The sequence below is a fragment of the Vidua macroura genome, chromosome 2 (genome assembly GCF_024509145.1).
Source record: "Vidua macroura isolate BioBank_ID:100142 chromosome 2, ASM2450914v1, whole genome shotgun sequence".
In the NCBI taxonomy this organism is placed as follows: domain Eukaryota; kingdom Metazoa; phylum Chordata; class Aves; order Passeriformes; family Viduidae; genus Vidua; species Vidua macroura.
In genome coordinates, this window is record NC_071572.1 from 75,300,226 (window position 1) to 75,320,506 (window position 20,281).

At 41.4% G+C, this 20,281-nt stretch overlaps 1 protein-coding gene across 4 annotated transcripts in view; it reads left to right on the forward strand.

The window, feature by feature from the left end:
• The first annotated feature begins 707 nt into the window (after positions 1-707).
• RIMKLB (ribosomal modification protein rimK like family member B) overlaps positions 708-20,281 on the forward strand; it is a 41,717-nt gene continuing 22,143 nt past the window's right edge. For 2 of the 4 annotated variants that reach the window (XM_053969977.1, XM_053969980.1), the window contains exons 1-3: positions 946-1,100; positions 2,117-2,618; positions 8,723-8,943. In XM_053969977.1, the coding sequence (XP_053825952.1) occupies positions 8,769-8,943 (175 nt within the window). In that variant the 5' untranslated portion in view covers positions 946-1,100; positions 2,117-2,618; positions 8,723-8,768. Of the gene's footprint in view, positions 895-945; positions 1,101-2,116; positions 2,619-8,722; positions 8,944-20,281 lie in introns of those variants that run through there. The other 2 variants (XM_053969978.1, XM_053969979.1) reach the window with 2 other exon arrangements.

The following is a 20,281-nucleotide window of genomic DNA, read 5'->3' on the forward strand; positions in this document are numbered from 1 at the left end:
CTTGAGAAGAGAGGGGGACTTTAGCAATGTCTATAAGCAATTAAAGGGGGGGGGGGGATTCCAAGGGGATGGAGTTAGGCTCTGCTTGATGGTTCCAACCATTAGGACACGAGGCAATGGGCAGAAACCGATGCTCTGTATGTTCCACCTGAATATGAGGAAGAACTTCTTTTCTGTGCAGGTAACCAAGCACTGGAACAGACTGCTCAGAAAGGTTGTGGAGTCTCCCTCACTGGAGATATTTGAGAACTGTCTGGACACAATCCTGTGCCATGGGCTCTGGGATGGCTGGCTGGAGCAGGGAGATTGGACCAGATGATCACTGTGGTTCCTTTCCAATCTGACCCATTCTGTGGGAGGCCTCAGCCCTTCGACAGGAGTGGCCTCAGCCACCTCAGCGGTGGTGCCGCCGCTCACGAGTTCAGTTCGGTTCGGTCCGACCCGGCTCGGGCCGATCCGGTTCGGCTTGGTCCGGTCCGAGGCATCCCGGCGCCGCCGCTCTCGCGCTCCCCCGCGCCCGCCCCGCGCGTGCCAAGCGCGGCCCGGCCGTTACGGCACCGCCGCCGCTTGGCTGTGAGGCGGCGGGAGCGAGCGCGGGAGGCGGCGGCGGGCGGGGGACTCGGTGCAGGGAACAGCCGCGGCCTCCTCGCCTCCTCCAGCCGCGGGGAGGAGGGACACCGAGGAGGGGGGAAGGCGGGGTGGTGGTGGGGGGGACGAGCAGAGCGTCGCGTCGCGTCGCTCGCTTCCCTCTAGGACCGCGCCGCCGGCGGGGAGGAAGGGGCGCGTCTCCCCGGAGCCTTCGTCGCCCCGCGCCCTCCTTCCCAGGCCCGGTGCCGGAGGGGGTGGGGGTGGGCGCCCCGCGGGTCCCCTCAGGCTCGGCGGTGCCCGGGGCGGGTGAGATGTCGGGCTGAGCGGGCGCGAGCCCGCGGGGGTGGGGTCCGCCGTGCCCGGGGAGGGGGCGGGCGGGGGGTGGTTGGGACCGTCCCCTCACAGCCGTCCCGCCCCGCCGCGCTGCGCCCATGGTGATTGTGCTGCATCCCCCGCGCGCGGAGCGGGGCGAGCTGCCCGCGCCTCCCCGCCGCGCCCGCCGGGGCGCCCAGGTGGGTGGCGGAGGGGGAGCGGCGGCGGCGGCCGCTCGTTGTGCGAGGGGAGAGGGGCGGGAGGGGCGGGGGGGGGGGGCGCGCCCCCGGCCCGGGACCCGCGTTCCGCGGGCGGGTCGGTCGCGCTGCGAGCGCGGGGTGGGGGCCGCCGCCCCGCGGGCTCGCTCGGCGGCCGCGTCTCTGCACGGGTCCGTGAGGATCGGCCGTGGCTATGGGGGCTGATCTTCACGTGATGGAGCTAGGGGGGTGTGTGACCGGCGTTGGGTCTGGCAGCAAGATCTTCCCAACTAGGTTTCCTCTCCCCTTTTGTTTTCCGGTGTTTAAAAAAGAGCTGGTGGCACGTCGGTGTCTTAACTGCCTGAGATTTTACCAGGGGCTCCGTATTCCAAGCGTGCCACTGTTAATCTTGGATTGATTCCATCATTTAAGCAAGCATCCTCTAGACATGTTATTTTGGTTGTGGTGTTTTGTTTGGTTTTTTTTTTTGTTTTTTTTTTTTTTTTGTCACCGTTTATAAACCGCTGTTTATTTTCTGTGGCAGCGTGGGTTGTAATGCACGGGAGTACATGCTCCTAATGCATGGGAATACACGCTTCTGAACTGAAACGTACTTTTCTCCAGTCTTATCTGAATCCTAAGGGTTATTCTGGGGGAGAGGTTTAAAGGATCACAAATAAATAGGAATAGTTTTTGTAGGTTTAGAAACTTAATTTCCTAATATGTTCCCCTGTAGGTATGGATTTATCTATCCATTGAACGCACATTCTTAAGTAAAAGAACAAACTGCTTAGCTTTGTGTTTTTTTTCCCCTTAAAATTGGTTTGTGTGATAGTATATTTGTGTAAAATACTTAAAGTTGCACATTTCCCCTAATTATATTCATGTCATCATTTTCATTTGGCTTTGCTTACTGTTTTGAATAGCACCTTTTCTTCCTTTGGGATTTAGTTTATTTCATACCTTTGTATGTTTATGTCTAATAGGAATGTTTCTTCTTTTTTCTTTTTCCTCCCTAGGTGTTGGTGACTTCAGTCATTTAGGGGTTTAGTTCTGAGGAAGTAGAGACACAAGGATTGAGTTTTTTTTACATAGAAAGCTACAGCTCTTCACCAGTACTCGTTTTACTCCTTCCCATTCTTCCCTGCTCCGTAGGGGAGAACAATTTGGGAATTATTTTAAACATTGATTTACTCCCCCTTCCCTCCCTCAGAAATCTACCCTGGTCCCAGAGGCATCCACTAGACAGTGCCTGACAGGACCAGGAGAACGTTATCATTGCTTGCTTGCTTTGGGAGCTTCAGCAGTACCCTTCCCTCCTTTGGGGTGTAGTGCAGGGAGGCACCCAGAAGACTTCCGTGCCACCCTTTTTGGTTAGTAGAGGATCCAGGAAAAGGGGTACCTAGCAAGACACGTGACCTCCTTAAGGGAGCCAGAACTGAAGCAGCACTTGGCACGCTGAAGGAAACACCCATCGTTAGTGTCTTTTTCGTCTTCCACTCCTGCCTCACCAAATTTCTGGTAAGTCTCTTCAGCCCATTCATTCACGCAGTGCATGTTTCCCTTCCCCCACTCCAGGCGCTGGGAGAGGCATGCACAGAGACTGTGGGGTGGGGGAAGGGAGGAGGGAAAACTGGCTGTGTACACACGGATCGGGGAGGAGAGGGGGAATTTTTACCACACTGCGGGGGAACCTGGCACAGGTGGAAAAGCAGCTGATGTGGGAGGGAATGGTGTGTTTTATTTGCACACGGTTGTGCGTGTGTGCGCACACAGGGACAGTGGAGGGGCATGAAAAAGCTGAGAGCCTGTTGTTGGAAAAAAAATACCAAGACCAAAGTAGAAGGATGGCTGATACTGACCAGTATTGGGCTCATGTTGCGGGGAGGAAAGAGAATGGATTATTCAGTGGTGATTGGGAAGTGGGGTGTGTGAATGAGGAATCTTGCCTTCTACTTGCAAGCATGAACACAGAGGAGGAAAGATGGGGGGTGTGGATGTCCGCCTTTCAGAGGCAGCTGTGCCTGGGAGGATTGCTGCTAGCATCTCGAACATCACTCAGTGCAAAGGTGGAGACAAGGAGATGAAAGCCATCATGGGGAGTGCAGTTGCCCGTCTGCAGGGGTGGGAATGAATGGGAACAATTAATATATTCCCATATCCTTTGGCTGTGGCAGTCTACAAATCTCAAAGGGAAAAGGAGGTGAATACTGTGATGTGCTTTCAAAGAGGTCTGCTTGGGGTTCACCTGCCTGCAGAGACTTTCAATTCTCTGATGCATGTGTAGAGGGTGGATGATAATGCAGCAGCAGTGGACAGATTGTGCTGCAGCTTTTCAATATATTATATAAAATGCATCTAAATAAATATTTAAATTTTTCAGATTCTTCAGCTTTTAAAAATGTGTTCTTTCCAAAGATTCTCAAACAGTTATGTGACAGTCTTAGGAAAACTAGTTTCTGGTATATAAAAAGGAATTTTTCTTGATGTTGGCCTTAAGCGTCACCATGAAGCCGCATTGTCAGGAATGAGTTGACTTACCTTGGATTTATTTTTCTAAAGATGTCAGTTCTTTTCTCTGTCACCATGTGATATATTCATCATCCATACATATTTCATAACATTTTCTTGAGATGGTCATCATTCTGGTATCTTTGTGTGGAAAAAAATCGCTTTATGCTCAAAACAGCTGTGAACTGTTTTCAGACCCGCTCTCCCTGTGACATAGGAAGTCCTATTTCTGGGATGTTTCAAATACTGCTCTCTTCTCATTAAGATGAGACAGAGACTTCCATGACAGTGTATGATGGATTACATGCTGGGTCATGTGCTGGACAACTGTTCATTAGCTGTTTAACTGGTCTGCTATCTAAGGTTGACTTTATAATTCAGATCTGCCTTGAGGTGTCTCCTGAAGGAGATAATTTGCAAGCATCTGCCAACCATTCTTAGGTCTTCACTGTCTTGAAATGCATCCTTCCAGCCAATCTAGAAGCTGCTGTAATGGTAGAGATGATTGGTTTATTGGAAATGTGTACTCAGTTTCAAGCCTTAGCTAATTTATGATGAAAAGGAAGTCAAAATGTCTTTTCCAGATTGAATAGCACTGTTCTGAAAGTGAGTATTAAGGGATAAACAGTAACGGTGTTGTTAATATTACTCGTAGTGAGGCGAGTGCTTGGAGCAGTGTTTCTCCTAGTTCTCCATTTCCCATGGCGGTTGTGACTGTCAGTCTCTTGCTCATTCCTTCTCACTTCCCTGAGATTTTTATTGTCAGTAGCTCAGCTGTAGGGATTAAACATGCCTAGAGATATGCTAAAACTAAGGTTTGGTTTTACCTCTCTATTAAACACTGAAATCTGTGGAGTTTGTGTTATCTGCACAGTGCTGTAACTGAGAGTCTGTGCCAAGCTCTAAAAAAGGGGCGAGTCTGGGAGGGGCTGCTGGTAATAACTGTTCCACTAAGGTGTTTCCCAGATCCCACTGTAGGCAGTGGGAGTGTGCTGCAACATCAGATCACAGGTTGAGCAGGTGGAATAGCTACATTGCGTTGATCCTTGATACTATAAACATTTGGGTTTCCATTCATCATTCCCATAGGGAAGACACAACCTAGACTTTTTAATTTACAAAAGCATTGAGTAGTTGCATCCTGAACAAAAAGAATACTGAACATTTTTTTTTTTTTTTGGATACTAGATACCTTTTATCTTACACATTTATCAATAATACATAAATTAATCACTATCTCCTAAAAATGTGTTTCTTGTTTCATGTTAAGGGAAACACATAATGTTGAAAAGGAACTAGTTAATTTTTCTCCTACTTTTGGGTGTTGAAGACAGGAGTAAATGAGCCATGGAGACCAGTCTCCCATTCCTGGAGGGAGAGCGAGGTCTCTAATCTTCTCTGTGAAGAGAACACCCCCTTCAAGGCAAAAAAAAAAGTGGTCTTCAGAGAAGATTTCCAGATATTTCTAGACAGCTGATCTGATTGGCTGAATTTCCTGTTATTTCAATAAAACATATTCATATATGATGTAAAGTCAAAAAGGAGCACAGTGAGTGCTTTTGTTAAAACAGCTGCTTGAGGTGTACTGCAGATTGAAGGAATGTGGGAGTAAATAGGTTTGCATGTGCTGGGGAGGGAAGGAAGCTGCTGTGTGATTGCTGGAGTAAGGCCTGGCTTAAGCAGGATAAGGGTGACACAGCTGAAAGTTGAGGTGAGTGTTCATTCCCTCAATAAATTGCAAGGATAAATTGCAGGAATGACCGCAGTGCATTCCTGAAGCAGTTGTGGCAGTGTCTGCTTGGCTGGTGTGACACACAGTTTGATTTTTATCACAGACCTTTTTCTTTGATACCACCCTTTTTCCCTCTCCCAGTCTGTTAAATGCAGTTAAGTTTATGATTATTTTTTGCCTTTGAATTTCATAAATCTGTGAAGTAGTTATTGAAAGATTGTACTTACTTTGACTGTAGTGGATTTGAGTGAAAAGTGCACTTGAAGTGGTCATCTTAAAGTTATTTAAACATCCGATTTTCCCCTTACATATACCATAGTTACTTTGCAATAGATGCTCTCATGGATTAGGAAGTATTCTCTCTGCACACCCAGCATTGTCTGAGGCTGTGTCTTTTAGATTGAAATGGGTGGAGTTGGTTTTCAGGGAAGAATTCTGGCAGTAATGTACAACTTCAGAGCATAATGCTTTTGTGCTAACTGCAAAGCCAGCTTTCCTCCTACAAACCATTTTCTTGAGAATGTGCAAGGGATTTTTAAGATGTTTGGGTTACTAGGGTAAATTGCAAGTCTTGTTATGTGAGATTTCTTATACAATCAAAATAGATTATAAGGTGAGACTGAAACTGATGAATATATTCTGGCTTTAGGAGCAGAATGTTAGAAAAAGAAATTCTTTTGGGTAGAAAAAAAATATGGTACTGGGTTGGAGGTGAAGGATCCAAGATTTAGGACTGCTAGTTTCTGTCTCTGCTGCTGGCTTGTAGCTTATTCTAAAGTGAGCTTCTCAGTCTTTACTTGCAGATTTGAGATTGTTGCCTGCCTTTCTTGCGATAAGATGGGAGCTTTTGTATATACATTAAGATTTTGAGCAAATGAGATGTAGTATTAGGAGAGAGATGAATAGCCATACCTAAGGCATTTTTATACACCTGCTGGTTTAATATCCTCATTGATATATATGGGTGGCCCTTCTTGACAGTGTTGTAACTTCTTTCAAAAGTAGAAAATGGAGGAAAGAGAAGGATATACCTTTTTTTTCTTTCTTCTTCAATCCTTTGCTGGTTTTTAAGAAATTAAGTGCTGAAATGACAGTCAGAGACGTGATGGTGTATTTCAAGGGGTGGAGATGGGGCCACGTAGTGAAGAGATTTGAGAAAAATTGAAGCAGATTGGCAAAGAAAGAAAAATGGGGAGAAAATACTTGGTTCTTGTGTTAGCGTTAGAACCAGTACTGAGGGAGAAAAAACCTCAAACCACAAAAACCCAAACTAAAACCCCAAGCAGGCAGAAAATTCATGATGGTTTCTGATTTATGTTTGTTTTGTTTTTTTAACGCTGAGAAAGTGTGTGTGGTGTGTTTTTCCATGCCCTCGGCGTTCTCCCGCTGTTCTGTGGGACGCGCCCGTGCGGGCCGGGGGCGGAGCGGCGCTGCCCGGCAGGGGCGGCAGGTGGCGCTGCTGGGCCTCGCCAGCCCCTCTGCAAATGGCAGCGCTGAGGGCACTGCCCGCGGCCTCCGGCTGGGCCTGCAGCGGGGGCATTCCTGCGAAACACAGTGTCCCGCTGCCCAGCACAGGATGTTGTTCCAGGAAGTTCCGTGTAAACTACCGCGTCCAGACATGCATTGTTAAGGGAGACACAAGTGGGGCAGGGTCTGATAGATGTCAGCCATTGCCAGCCCAAACCTCATCTTGGCCTTTTCACTTCGAGCTACTTTGAAGAACAAAGAGGTTCTTGGAGAGATCAAAAGATACTCCTTATAACTTCCCACACCCATTTTTTCTGCAGGAAGCAAACACTCTTTTTCCTGCTTCACCTTGAACATTTTGACTGCATTGAAGGGCTGGTCTGGATCTGTGATTGTCTTTCCATAGCTTCTACCTTTTTCCAGTCTGGTACTATGAAGAACTGTAGTCCTTGGCTTTATTGTTGCATCTCATTTACCAAATCAATGGAAAAAACCTCACAGTCTTTGTGTGTTGTTATTACGGTTCTCAGTACCAGGAATAAAAATGTCCACTTATTTTCTTATTAAGAAAAAGCTGTTGTGGTAGAAAAAAAATAGTTTTTTAATGCTAGAAAAACCTGGCTGATTCTTATGGTTGTAACTAAACAATCCTTTTGTCCCAAGACCTGCTGTAGAAACTAAAATTCTTTGTAATACCAAGTGATAGCAATTATATACTAAAAGTGATTTTGTATTTACCTTGTCTGCTTGCAGCAGTCATTATGACTACCAGGCAAAACTCCTGTTTCTATCTCAGAATTCAGTTCTGCTAGGAGCTCATGTCAGTTATACAGGCGAAAATTATGATTTTTGCATCTTTATTTTAATAGGAAAGTTTAAAGGTGGCACAAAAAACTTCTGTTTTTTTCCAGAATTCCTATTCCATACACCATGTTTGTCTTTCTTGAACATAGAGGAGTAGTCAATTAATGTACCTGTAACTGGTTTACAGCTTTTAAAATATTTCAGTAAAAATATATTCAGTCAAAAATAGCCCATATCCTCAGTATTCAAAGCAAAAGGAGCAGTACCTCAGTACCTTGCTGTTATCAGTTCTAAGTCTATTGAAATTCTTCAATTTAAATTATGTTTTCTGTTCTTGGTCCTGAATTCATTAGTGCTGTTTATGTATAAAGGTGGCTTTAAAAAATTGATTTGAAGCAAGAAAGGGCTACTACTGACACTCTGGCCTTGACTTTGCTTTATTTTACATGTGTTAATGTTCTGTATTCCTGACATTTTGTTGGTGCTCCTTGTTCCATTGTTTTTTCCATTATTATGTGTTCTGGATACTACTTAATATATTTCTAAGTATGTCTCACAGCAGATGTGAAATATTTGTGAGAGCAAAACAGTCCTAAATAGTTACCTGGAAGATTCTGTGGTAATGAATTTCTGTTTTTCTGGTCTGCTTTTTTAACATAAATGGTTTGTCACACTCTACTCTTCCATATGTGGTGGAAAGAGACAAATCAAGTCTGTCACTGGGTATTTTAGCAGTGCCTAGGAGAAGGGCGGAGTTATTTCACTAGAAGGAATTTTCCTAATCATGAAGTTGAAATTCTGGCCTTCTGATGTGGCCATTCAAATTGTTTTCAGTTGCATCTTCGTGTAGTTCTTGAGGAGAAAGCTGGGATGAGGATCAAGACCTAATTTCTAGCATTTAACATTCATGGAATATAAACAGATTTGTTCCTGTTGTTGGTACTTTTGGCTGCAGAGTAGGTGTAGACATTATTTTGCTTCTTGGAGGTTCGACGTTGCAGTCTGTTGAAACGGACTGACTTGTGCAGAGGAAGTGGGACTTAGTACAGCAGGAATCATGAATATAAGAGCCTGTGTACTCTAACAGAGTCTCATCTTCTCCACTGTCTAGCAGTTCCATTGGAAGGAGACCTTGAAGGTTGCAAGACAAGTCCAAGATGTGCAGTTCAGTTGCTCCCAGGCTGTGGTTCTTAACAGACCGCCGCATCAGAGAAGATTACCCTCAGCAAGAGATCCTGAGAGCACTGAAGGCCAAGTGCTGTGAAGAGGAGCTGGATTTCCGGGCCTTGGTGATGGATGAAGTGGTGCTGACCATTGAGGATGGAAATCTTGGTGAGAATGAGCTAGGGCTGGGAGTGTGCTGAAGGGGTGCTTGGAAAAAGATTGTAAAATGGAGCATTGGTACTATTTAATAATAAATTCCATGTATGCCAGACTACCTACCATTTATCATCTAAATGATGTAGATGTACATCATACAGTTTTTTTTAGACTGTATTATGTTAATCAAATATAATTGTTCAGTTTGCTAATTTGCATTAGAGCCACTTTCACCTTCCCGCTGCAGAAAAAAGAGGAGGATTGTTTCATTTTGGTGAGTCCAGGATAAGGACTACAGGACTCCTGAATTAATAAGGAATCATGGAGCTTAATTTGTGCTTCAGTACTTGAACTTTGTGGGTCACATTTAAGAGTTTCAGAGGGACTTTTTTCTTCTGTTTTTGTTCTGGCTCCAAAATAGAAAACACTGGAAATAATCTAAAAGGAATTTTCAATGAGAAGTACAAAGTGTCATGGAACTAGATGTTATAATGTGATGTAACTAAAGCACGCTGCTGTACAGATGTGGAGTTATGTGAATTCCAAAAAGGAACAGTGCTGATAAAGTATGTTCATCAAATAATTTGAGCTATTACTACAATTTACAGTGTTTAAAACTAAATGGTAAGATTTCTGTTCTCTTTTCCTACTAGCTTTTTTTTTCTTCTGGTGATTAAAAAGAGAAAGTAAAATGTTAAGTTGCATTAGAAATGTTAAGTAAAAGGATTATTACTTACTATCTATTACTGTAGATAGTAAGCTTATGTGATGGGAAGATACTAATACCACCAATGTCAAGCTTTGTAACACTTAAAATTTATTTTTGTTTCAACATTTTTTAATTTGGATTTCCTAAAGCAAGGAGATTGCAGGGTTTTTTTTATCTTTAACTCTTTCATTCCTCTTCCCCATTTATCAGTCAAAAAAATGTATTGCTTGAGACCCGGGGAAGAATTACATTTCTGAAAGTTGTATTAGAGTAATTTTGTGAGGGAAGAAAATATGAACGTACCCTCAGCCGTGAAGAAGAGGCTGCCATGTATATCTTGTTCCTCTTTGGGAAATCGTATGTGGGAAGGAAATCATAAAACTGACTCTGGGGAAGAACTTTGGTCAGAATTTATACCCTATTTTGGCATGAATCAATCAAGTATAAAACACATGCGTGGTAAATACAGTATTTTTTTATTCTGGTATTTCTAAACTTCTGTTTATCTATTTTTTCTTTTAATCTGAGGAGTCTTATGATTTTTATCACAGATTGAAATTCTCTAGGATGTCTTCAAGTCAAAGTAACTTCTTGCCAGAAAGTCTGAGCTCTGAGCATGCTTTCCTTTGGACAGAGTGTAATGGGAACACAGCCATCCTGGAGTGTAGCTGCAGTCTCTGAGATGCACAATTAGTCCTTCAGCATTTCAGTACTGTTTTTTATTTCTTAGTGATTTCTTCTTTTTTGTCTTCTGCCTATTTCTGGGGAATTAAATAGGGCAAGTGTAAATTGTGGACCTTTCTGTTCTCTTCTGTCTGATGTCTCCTAGCGCTGTGTCTATTGCAAGGAAAAAGATAAAGTAATGCAAGTTGGAAAACTAATATTGAAGAATGTGTAGTACAAGAACAAGAAAAATTAAGACCATTACTAGAACAAAATGCAAGAAAAGGGTAATTATTCTCATACAAAGTGTTCATTCAATATGATGCAAATAACTGACCATTTGAAAAGAAGTGACATATAAGTGCTGAAAGATTGTGGATAGAATTTTTTTATAAGTAGTCTGGTCTGTCTAATTGTGTTTTTTTTTTTTTTTTCTGAGCGGTGGTAATTGTCTTTTATCAAACAATTATTTCTCTCGGAGAGCAATGAATAATCTTCCCTCTTAATTTTCCAGTTGTTTTTTTACTAGAGCTTTTGCATGTGCTTTGATAAAGATTTCTGCTGGAGGACACAAGCAAAACCTTTGTGTTTCATTTTCCTTTTTAAAGACCTCAGTTGGCCTAGGAAAAGATGTCCTGGAACAAAATCCAGGAGGTAGTGCATTCTGTACCCTTTTTGTTATCTACTGTTGTGTGGGGGGTCCAGGTTGAGTAAAATTTTCTGTGACATAGAGGAGTTGATGAAGAGAATGTATCTTCAGTGGATAATCATGTGCTTTTGCTTCCTTTTCTATTATTTGTCTTGAAAGCTTGGCAATTCAAGGCTCAAACTATGAAGGTAATACATGATACTGGAGGAAGTAATAGCTGGGTTTTTTTCCATATATTCACACTTTGATTGGAGCTTTTTTTCTCCTTTAAAACCAAGACAATTTCTTAAGTAAATTGTTAGAAGAATGTTAAATTTACACAGTCAAGTTGGATATTACAGGGCGCTATTTAAAACCTCAAAAATGTGGTACTTCTTTAGATGATAGTCAATAATCCTTCTTGTGGGCTTGCTGTCAGGAACATGGCTGGAGACTTCAGAGAGCAAAAATTCGGGATAAGATATTAAAAAGCTTAAAATTATTTACTTCACAGGAGTAGAGTGGAAAAGACACTTCTAAATTTAGGAAAATTGAGCAGAACCGTGGGGATACGTACATGTGAAAATCGTCCCTTCCACAAACCACATGGCTTATACCTTAACAGGTACCCATGCAGGTATCACTGATGCCCAGGCCAAAGTCAGATTCGTAAAGCTTTTGTGATGCTGAGATTTACAAAATTTGTGTCTGTCAGAAATGATAAGATTTGTCATGGCCAAAGGGAAAGGGGGAGGAGGGGGGGGTTGTTTCACTCAGTGGATTCTGCAGCAGCCACTCCTTGGGGCAGGTCTCTGCTGTACTGCAGGGCTGGATGGGAAGTGTGGCTGGATTCCCAAAGCAAACACACAGTGTAGGCCCAGCAATCCCTGCTGGTTCCTTTTCTTTCACACCTGAAACTCAGGATGACCCAAAATCCCAAGCACCCTATACAGTCCCTGTATCACCGATCACATGATGAACCTGTATGCAGCTCAAGATCCACATTAAATACCTCAACACAGCATGAGTCCAGAAGTGATTGTAAATGCAAGTTAAAAGATGTAGAATTAAAGTTTTTCCTTTTTAGTCTAAAAGGAAATTCTTAAACTGATTTATGCTTAAATGGTTTTGGAAATAAGTTCAAACAAGTATTTTTTGAAATTAACTATGGTTTATGCCTTACTTGAATAGGTGTCTGCTTACCCATGCCATGCACTCCTTTATCTTTTCCACAGTAGCAGTAGTACTCTGTAGATTTACAAGGCAAAAGCTGAGAAAAAATAAGTGGAAGAGTAGAGCTGTATAAATTAATTTTTTCTGCTTGTATGGTGGGTTGAGTGTGCTGAGATGGCTACTGAATCAGACATGCACAACATTGTTGCACAGGAATGGACAAGAATGCATGTGTGGAAAAAAGTGGAGGGTGATAACTGGGCTGGTTTGATTTAAACTTGAGCTGTGTAGCTGTAGCCTAAGTTTCTTAAGAGCTAAATTCTTGAAACTAAACCAGTCTAGGACAATCTACTGCCAAGTGGAGCAGCCGTGTTCCTCTTGTCTCTTTCCAGCTTTGCTGTTGCTGCTTGCCTTGTAAAGGACTACATGTCTCTGTTGGCTTGCTTTCATGTTATACCCCAGCTAATTAAAAAAAAAGGTTTACCAAATTGTCTGCTACTTTGCAGGACCTGGCATTTGTGTGAGCTGAGTTGGCCAGCCCAATGGAAGACTAACTCCACCAAATAATTAACAGTTTTCTGTTGGAATAGATTGCTGCACCAACCCTTTTTGTGGTCACACAATTCCTAGCTCTGGTACACAGGCTAGGATGGGGTTCTTCTTTCAGAGAATGGCTTATATTTATGTTGATTTAGTTATAGCTCCAGAAATATTTCAAACCAGGAATTTTCTTGTGGTTGGGATGTCTGATAGAGTCAGCTTTAGGATTATTTTGTTTGTGCATTACATCTGGTATTTACCAGATGTAAGGATTACAAACTCAACTGTCTAGTTTTCTAATCTAGTTTGGCAATTCCTATATTTATTTGAAATACATAGCAAGTAATGCAACAAAACTCTGCAGGACATTTTTTAGACATCTCTCGGAAGTCTTAGCAGTGACTCCTGTCAAAATGCGGACTTTTAAACTATATGTCTAAGCTTGCTAATGCAGTGATGTAACAGGCTTGAGGAATTTACAGCTAAACAAATTAAAGCTTGTGAGCAGGAATGTGTGGTGTGGGATAAGGTGGAGGTGGAGGAAGCTGGTAGGAAAATCCCACCCTATAGAGGGGACTTGATGGACAAGAGACAAAACATACCATGGGTTGTCTCCTCATTCTGAATATTCTTTCTTCCCTGTGTCTAGGGCAGCACAGTTCAAGAGCTATTTTTTGGTGAAGAAAATGCTAGGGAAATTTGGATCCTTCCCTCATTAAAATGATATATAGTAATACTTTCATTAATTTTTTTTTTGCTACCAGAACAGCAGAAATTGGAATTCACTGACTCAGCAATTTACCAATACCTTTATTGTAGATTTATGGAATCTCCATGTTTTCTGATACTGTCCTGTGAAGGAAAATAGTTTTAAGGAAAGTAGCTTTGATGAACTTCGAACTGTTGAAGATGCTGGAGTGACTTAAGTATAAAACAAAGTATTAACTTTTCCTAAGACTTTCTTGGCTTTTTCTTTGGGAATGTGAAGCCAAATGGTTTCACATTCAGCTTAGGTGAGGAATTAAAAGGGCATAATAGTTATGTATTCTAAAACAGTAATACATTGTGCACAGTCAGCTGACGTTTCTTAAGTCAGATGGGTAGCATCTGGAAACAGATCTCTTACCTTCATTTTTTCTGCAGAGGAAGTACTTAGAAGATAGATTATTTTAATTTGGTAAAGGTTGGTGTGCTGATTTAGGCATCTGGATTTCCAGTGTGGGCCTGAACTTTGCAGCAGAAGGCAGTGTTGTGTTTAAGTCTTTAATCTTGCAAGATGTGCTTTTGTTTTGTATGATCTGTCCTTCAATTCTTATTTAGTTTGAACTGGTAATGAGTAGTTGTGATCTTTGATTTTGTTTTCACACACTGGATTAGACATAATTTGAAATAAACATGAAGGAATTGGCATAATTGGAAGATTTCTGTAAAATATGGAAAGCTGGAGGAAAAAAGGTAAGGGTGGATTACAAATTCTTGTCTTTTCATGTAATGGTAAGAAAAACGCTTTGAATCAGATAGATCCATGGTAAGAGAGGGCTTTTACATATATGAAATGGTTTCCATATCAAAACACCAAAACTCTTAATATTTTTGTAAGTCACCTAAAGACTGTCATCTATCACACAACAGGGAACATAGTCACGCCCTCTTCCTTCTGGCTGTTTCAATAGTCCCCTGGCACTTGTTAGTCCAGCAGTGCACCTTAATGTGAGAGCTTTTCCTGCAGCATGCAGCAGTGGCTTTGGGAGTGATGGAATAGAGGCAGGCAGCCTTGGCAAGGTGCCTTTTTGAGCACTGCAGAGTTGGCCTGTTTCCTGCTATTAACTACAGCCAGAGCAGCCATTACTTCCTCTGCAGAGTTGGGAAATTGGTTTGTGACTCAAGTGAGAGCAGGAGAAGGAACTGCATTGTGTGCAAAGGACTGGAATGTGGTTAGACATGAAGTGGATTTTGTGCTGTGGAAAGTGCTGGGCTTAGAATCACTTGAAATTGTTTCTGATGTTTTTTCACTGTGGAAATTGATCACTTCCAGTCTGATTGATGTTAAAACCATAAGCATTACTGTTAGGCAACTATGGACTATATAGAGGAGATTTTGGAATGGTAGCTGTGTTTAGAGGTGGGTGTAATCTAGTATGTGACGTCCCAGATACCAAGACAAATACATCTCTAACAGAGAAAACTTAACATTTGCTTTATTACTGTATTTTAATAACAGTGACTTTGAACAGCTGCCACATATGTTAAGAAGAATTGGTGGGTTTTTTTTTTTTTTTTTCAGAACTATGACACCAAAGACAACCTTCTTATAATGCATATAGAAAGAAAGGATTTATACTCTGTAACCATCCTGGGTGTTCTCGCAGTTTTCTTCCTTCCTGTCAGGGATTTCTATTCTTATGTGAGTGATTGTCATCTTAAACTGATGCTAAAATAACAAAGGCTAACAGTGAATTTGATCTTCTCAAAATTGTTCTGTTTCTTCAGTATGTCACCAGTTGTAGATACAGGCTCAGTCCAAAGCCACCTTGGCAAGAAGGGGGGGTAGGAATGTTTCTGCATGGAAATATTTTATTATGTTAATTGCAGAGGGCTGTGTTAAGGTCTGAAGTTTTTCATTTGCATGTGTTCTAGAACAGCCAGCCAGGAAAATCAGACTTGTAGGGCACGTCATCTTGAACATACGTGCATGTCATCATATCTGAAAATGCCAGAAAGCATTGCCAGATTTTTAATTGTTGTAAGAATTCTCAGGAGTGACCATCTGGATGATAAACAATGTAAAAAGGGACAAAAGCAAGATGAAAGAAGTGTTTCCATACATCCTAGTCAAGAAATGAAAATTAGCCTAACATTTCACAAGACAGTCTTCAACTGGCTGGGGGTTTCTGTGTCAGTTTTCCAGCAATCCCTGTTCCAATGCTGTGTCACATAAGCAAGTTTTGCTGGCACATTTGTCTGAGCAGTTGTATTGTGAACTGGGTCTGCATACTGATGTAGTTTTAAACCAGTGTGTTCTTGGTGGCAGGTGTTTTTTTTAGATTTCATAAGTCCTCCGAGTCAGGGAACAGCGTGGCTGCACAAACAGTTCTTCAGCACTTAAATCAGAAGGGCAAACTGTATGTTGGAGTGGGAGAGATTAGAAGATAGCACAAGTATTGATGTGAAAACTTTATTTTATGAAATTGACGGCTATGCTTGCTTTTCCAGATTTATGATCAGAGAAGTACTCTTATCACTTGTTCTTTAAGCAATAACAGCTTTGACTTTGTCCACCTTTTCTCAAGTCCGGTGGTTGTCCATTTGTGAATGATGGGCAGTTGACTCTCAGTGACTGTGAATGTGAGACAGACTGGTACTGCTGAACCTCGACCTGTATTGAGATGGCCTTGCAGTGTGCAGACCTGTGTTTAGACTAATACGGACTTCTAGGAATACCAGCATCCACTTTATTTTATTTTTATAAACTCTCATGTAAATTTTGGTGAAATACTGGTTTTAAGAATTACAGTTTCCTTTTATATCTGCCCTTTACTGCATAGAAAGAGTGGAATGAAGAGCAGAACAACAACAAAAAGAATGTCACTACTGAAATGATCATTTTTTCCCCTTGTATTGTAAATAATTAATATTTACAATGTCATAAAAATCTGTGATGGTGTCCTTATAATGATTATACTTTGAATGGTAGAGCTTACATGATTTCCATCTCCCTAAAGATCTAGTCCATTTTAACATTAAAAGTGTCATAAAATGCCTTTTTATTTGTCAAAAGTTAAGCAAGTTGATGCAGAATGTGTTACAGGTACCCTAACAACTTGAGTAGAATACCTGATAGCAAAGGTGTTCTGCTTATGTTGTCAGAGAAACCCTGCTTGAATTACACCAATTGTGTTAACTTACAGGAAACCTTTCTTATTATACAGAAAGGTTTTCTTGCTCTGTACTTCAATATAGGGCAGGTATTGAGCTGGGGACTGTCTTGCTGTGCTTGTTACCCATCTTGACACATCTGTGAGTAAAGCATGGAAGAACAGATATTGGAAGAGACACACTACTGATGTGATCCATTTTGTCCAGGTGTGAAGTAAAAAGACTAGGTATACCAGTGCTCTTGATTTTTTTAGCTGAGATGAAGGTTGGACTGCACTGACACAGTTATTAGGGTCAAAGATTTTGTTCACCATAATAGTTGTAATGTAAAACCCATTAAATAATATGCTCAAAATCCATGCTATCAAATCCTGTTTCTTGGCAGTTTCTGTCTAAAGAATAATTAGATCTGGTAGGGAAACACAGCAGTCAGAAGATCAATAAATATTTCCCTTGAGTTCTAAGAACTTGATTTGAAAGTATCCTCTAGGTGTCATGTCAGTTGTCTTGTATTGGTACAATGCTGGGGAACTTTGAGGGGGATGATTTACTTTTAATTTAAGTTTTTTCAAAGAAGAAAAAGTCGTTTGTAAAAAGCTGTATGTTCTCTTTAGCTGCTCAAAATATACAGCTATGAATTGTATGACAAGCAATTTAGAAATAGAGCATAGACAGAGCTGTTGGAGTACAATGCATTGGTGATTCTCATTACAGGTCCTTTTGATATGCTCATCATCACAACACTGGGCATTCCCAGTCCCTGCGAAAGCATAAAGGGGTTTAAGTTAACTCAAGAATATTCTCTCTTCAAAACTCTTTTGGCTAATCATTCTGTTTTTATCCTTTAGGTTGGGCTGAGCCCTGGATACACTCCCCCATGCTGTCTAGTTACTTTGGGAAGGCATTCAGGCTCTTGCTGCTTTCCTGGACAAACATTTACACATGCAATTAATTCACTCAGCTGAGAGTCAAACAATCTCCTAACTGTTCCAAACCTTTATCTTAAAAGCCATCTTTTGGTCTCTTTTGTCATAGAATGGTTTGAGTCAGAAGGGACCTTAAAGATCATCTCATTTCACCCTAGCTGCTGTAGACAGGGACACCTTCTGCTAGACCAGGCTTCTAAAAACCCTGTCCAACCTGCCCTTAAACACTTCAGGGATGGGGCAGCCACAAATTCTCTAGGCAACCTGTGCCAGTGCTTCAGCACCTCATAATCAAGAATTTCCTCCTAATATTTAAAGTAAACCTACCCTCTTTCAGTTTAAAGTCCTTTCCCCTTAGTAACCTGTCACTACGTGCTGTTGTAAATACTCACCATCTTTCTTGTAGTCTCCTTTCAGGTACTAAAAGACTGCAATTAGGTCACCTGAAAGTCTTCTCTGGGCTGAACATTCCCAATTGTCTCAGCCTTTCCTTATGGGAGGAGTGCTCCACCCCTCTAGTCATCGTATGATAAGGTCAGCTTTCTTAGCCTTTTCCCAGAGCTTCACAGGCACATCGTGTTTGCTCATCTCTGCTGAGCCTTCCCAGGAGTTTACTGATCCATCACATGGAGAAAAGAGCTGTGAGTACATAGAGTCTGGAGTTTGGGGTATTTGCATCAATGTTAGACTTGTTTAGCATCTGTCTTTGCTTGAAGTAGTAAGTACAAGTATAATTCTTCCCAGGTTCGTGCCCTGACCTTAGAGATGGAATATTTTCATCTTTGATGTGCTAGATGTATGCTTTATGTAACACAGAGTGACATGATACAGAGAGAAATCAGCTTAGGAAGACTCTGTCATCTGATGACTGTGTCAGTATTTGGATTCCATATCCAAGTAACTGTCCTTGAATGATGAGGTAAAAGGGTATCTTCACTACCAGTTTGGCTTACTGTGAAAAGTGCCAAAATCCTTTTGTGAATCTAGTGTGAAAAGTCAAGCTACTTCTTCCAAGTTTTTTGTTATACTCCAGATAGTACTTTCAAGGTCTTGAACTTATGAATGGACTCCTTTGGTTTCCCCACCCCCAATAAAAGTTACTTGCTTTCACATCTGAATGGTTGACCTAACTGCTGAAATTGCTGATGTCCTGACATTATGCTTACTTCCTGGTAAAGACAGGATTTATTTAAAAGTATAATTTGAGACACTCAAGATGGTAAATGGATGACAGGTCCTAATTTATAATGCCTTCTTCCTTGCTTTCCAGTAAGAAGAGCACATTGTTTTGCTTTCTGTCTTATATATGAAACAAAAACATGGTTTCATCTGTTGGCCAGACAGGTGACACTGGTACAAAACTATTACTTTGCCTAGTTTGGGCAAGGAAATGTTGAGTTTTACTACTGATCATATTTTAAGTGATGTGTTTATATCTGATAAAACATTGAATGAAGGTTTTTTGACATTACAGATGCATCTCACATCACCCATCTTAACAGTGGGCTAAACCTTTGCATCAGATTTTTATTGCTTAGAATTTGTCCTTCCTTATTAATAATACATCTGACTCTTAAGTCTTAAATGACTCTTTGAGGCTGTCTTGTGAATCTTTTGCCAAGTCCTGCAGTGGAAGGAGGACACTTAAAGGAAAAAAGAATGTTTTACCCCAAATCTGTAAGCATCTTTTTGGAAGGACAAGCTTGGAACAGGAGCTCAATTTGACTGAAGTGGCTTTTGCTAGTGAAAGTAGACATAAATTTTTCCTAAATCATTACCATTTCAAAAAATAATCTGTTCAGCATCTTAGAGACTTGTTTAAGCTTCACAGCTAAAACATTTGAAACATAGCTGTGTATTATGAAAAAGAAAGAACCTCTGGTGTTGTGGCCTTCTGTCTGCTGTGGGATGGAAGATACAGTTTGGTCTGAACACACAATTTAAAGTAGGGATCTTTCATATTGGTTATACCTCTTCCCTTTGACATAAAGACTTGAATGGCCCATTCAAATATAATGGGGACAAGATAATTGAAATTGGTTTGGGATTGGAGGCTGAAGTGCCGGTGAAGAAAAATGTGGTGTGAAGGCAGTGTGCTAGGCAAACATGCTGGAACAAGAAACAGTAACAGGAAGTGATTGCAGACAAACTCTTGCTAGATAAGGAGTTGCTTCCCTCATGAAGGAAACTGGAGATTGAAATTGGTGGGAGCACAGGTTTTGTGTTGAAACTTGCAAACTGAACAAGGAGACTCAAATGGGGAACAAGTTTGAAGGCAAGGCAGGCAAGTGAGCAGTTACAGCAGTATTCAAAGTTGCAGGCAGAGAAACTACATGACAGTAGGAGAAATCCGTGTTTTGGAAACTAACTGGAATGTCTAGGGGGATCAGTGTTATGGGGGTGTGAGTGGGGAGTGAGAATCTGGGGCAAAGCAAGCTAGTCTCACCCTCACATGCTATTCCACCATGTCAGGTATTACTTAGGTGTCAAGGGATGAAGTTTGCTTTTGATTATCTGCAAGTATGAACATAAAATTCTGTTATGAATAGCAGCAGCAAATAACCTAAACTTAGAAATTGGCAAAATTATATTTGGAATTTTGTCTTCTTTGTTGTGTATTTGTTTTCAGCTGCTACATTTTAAATTACTTAATTACTTGCTACTTTTTCATTAGCCTCCTTAATATACATGGTGTTCTGCTCTGGAAATGTAACTTGCAGTATGGTGGAGAGGACAATTTGTAGGATGCCTTTTTTGTGATTACAGAAATTTGTGACAATTGAAGCAGAACATTGCTGGAAGAAAATATGTTAGTCTGTGATTTAAATTGAACTG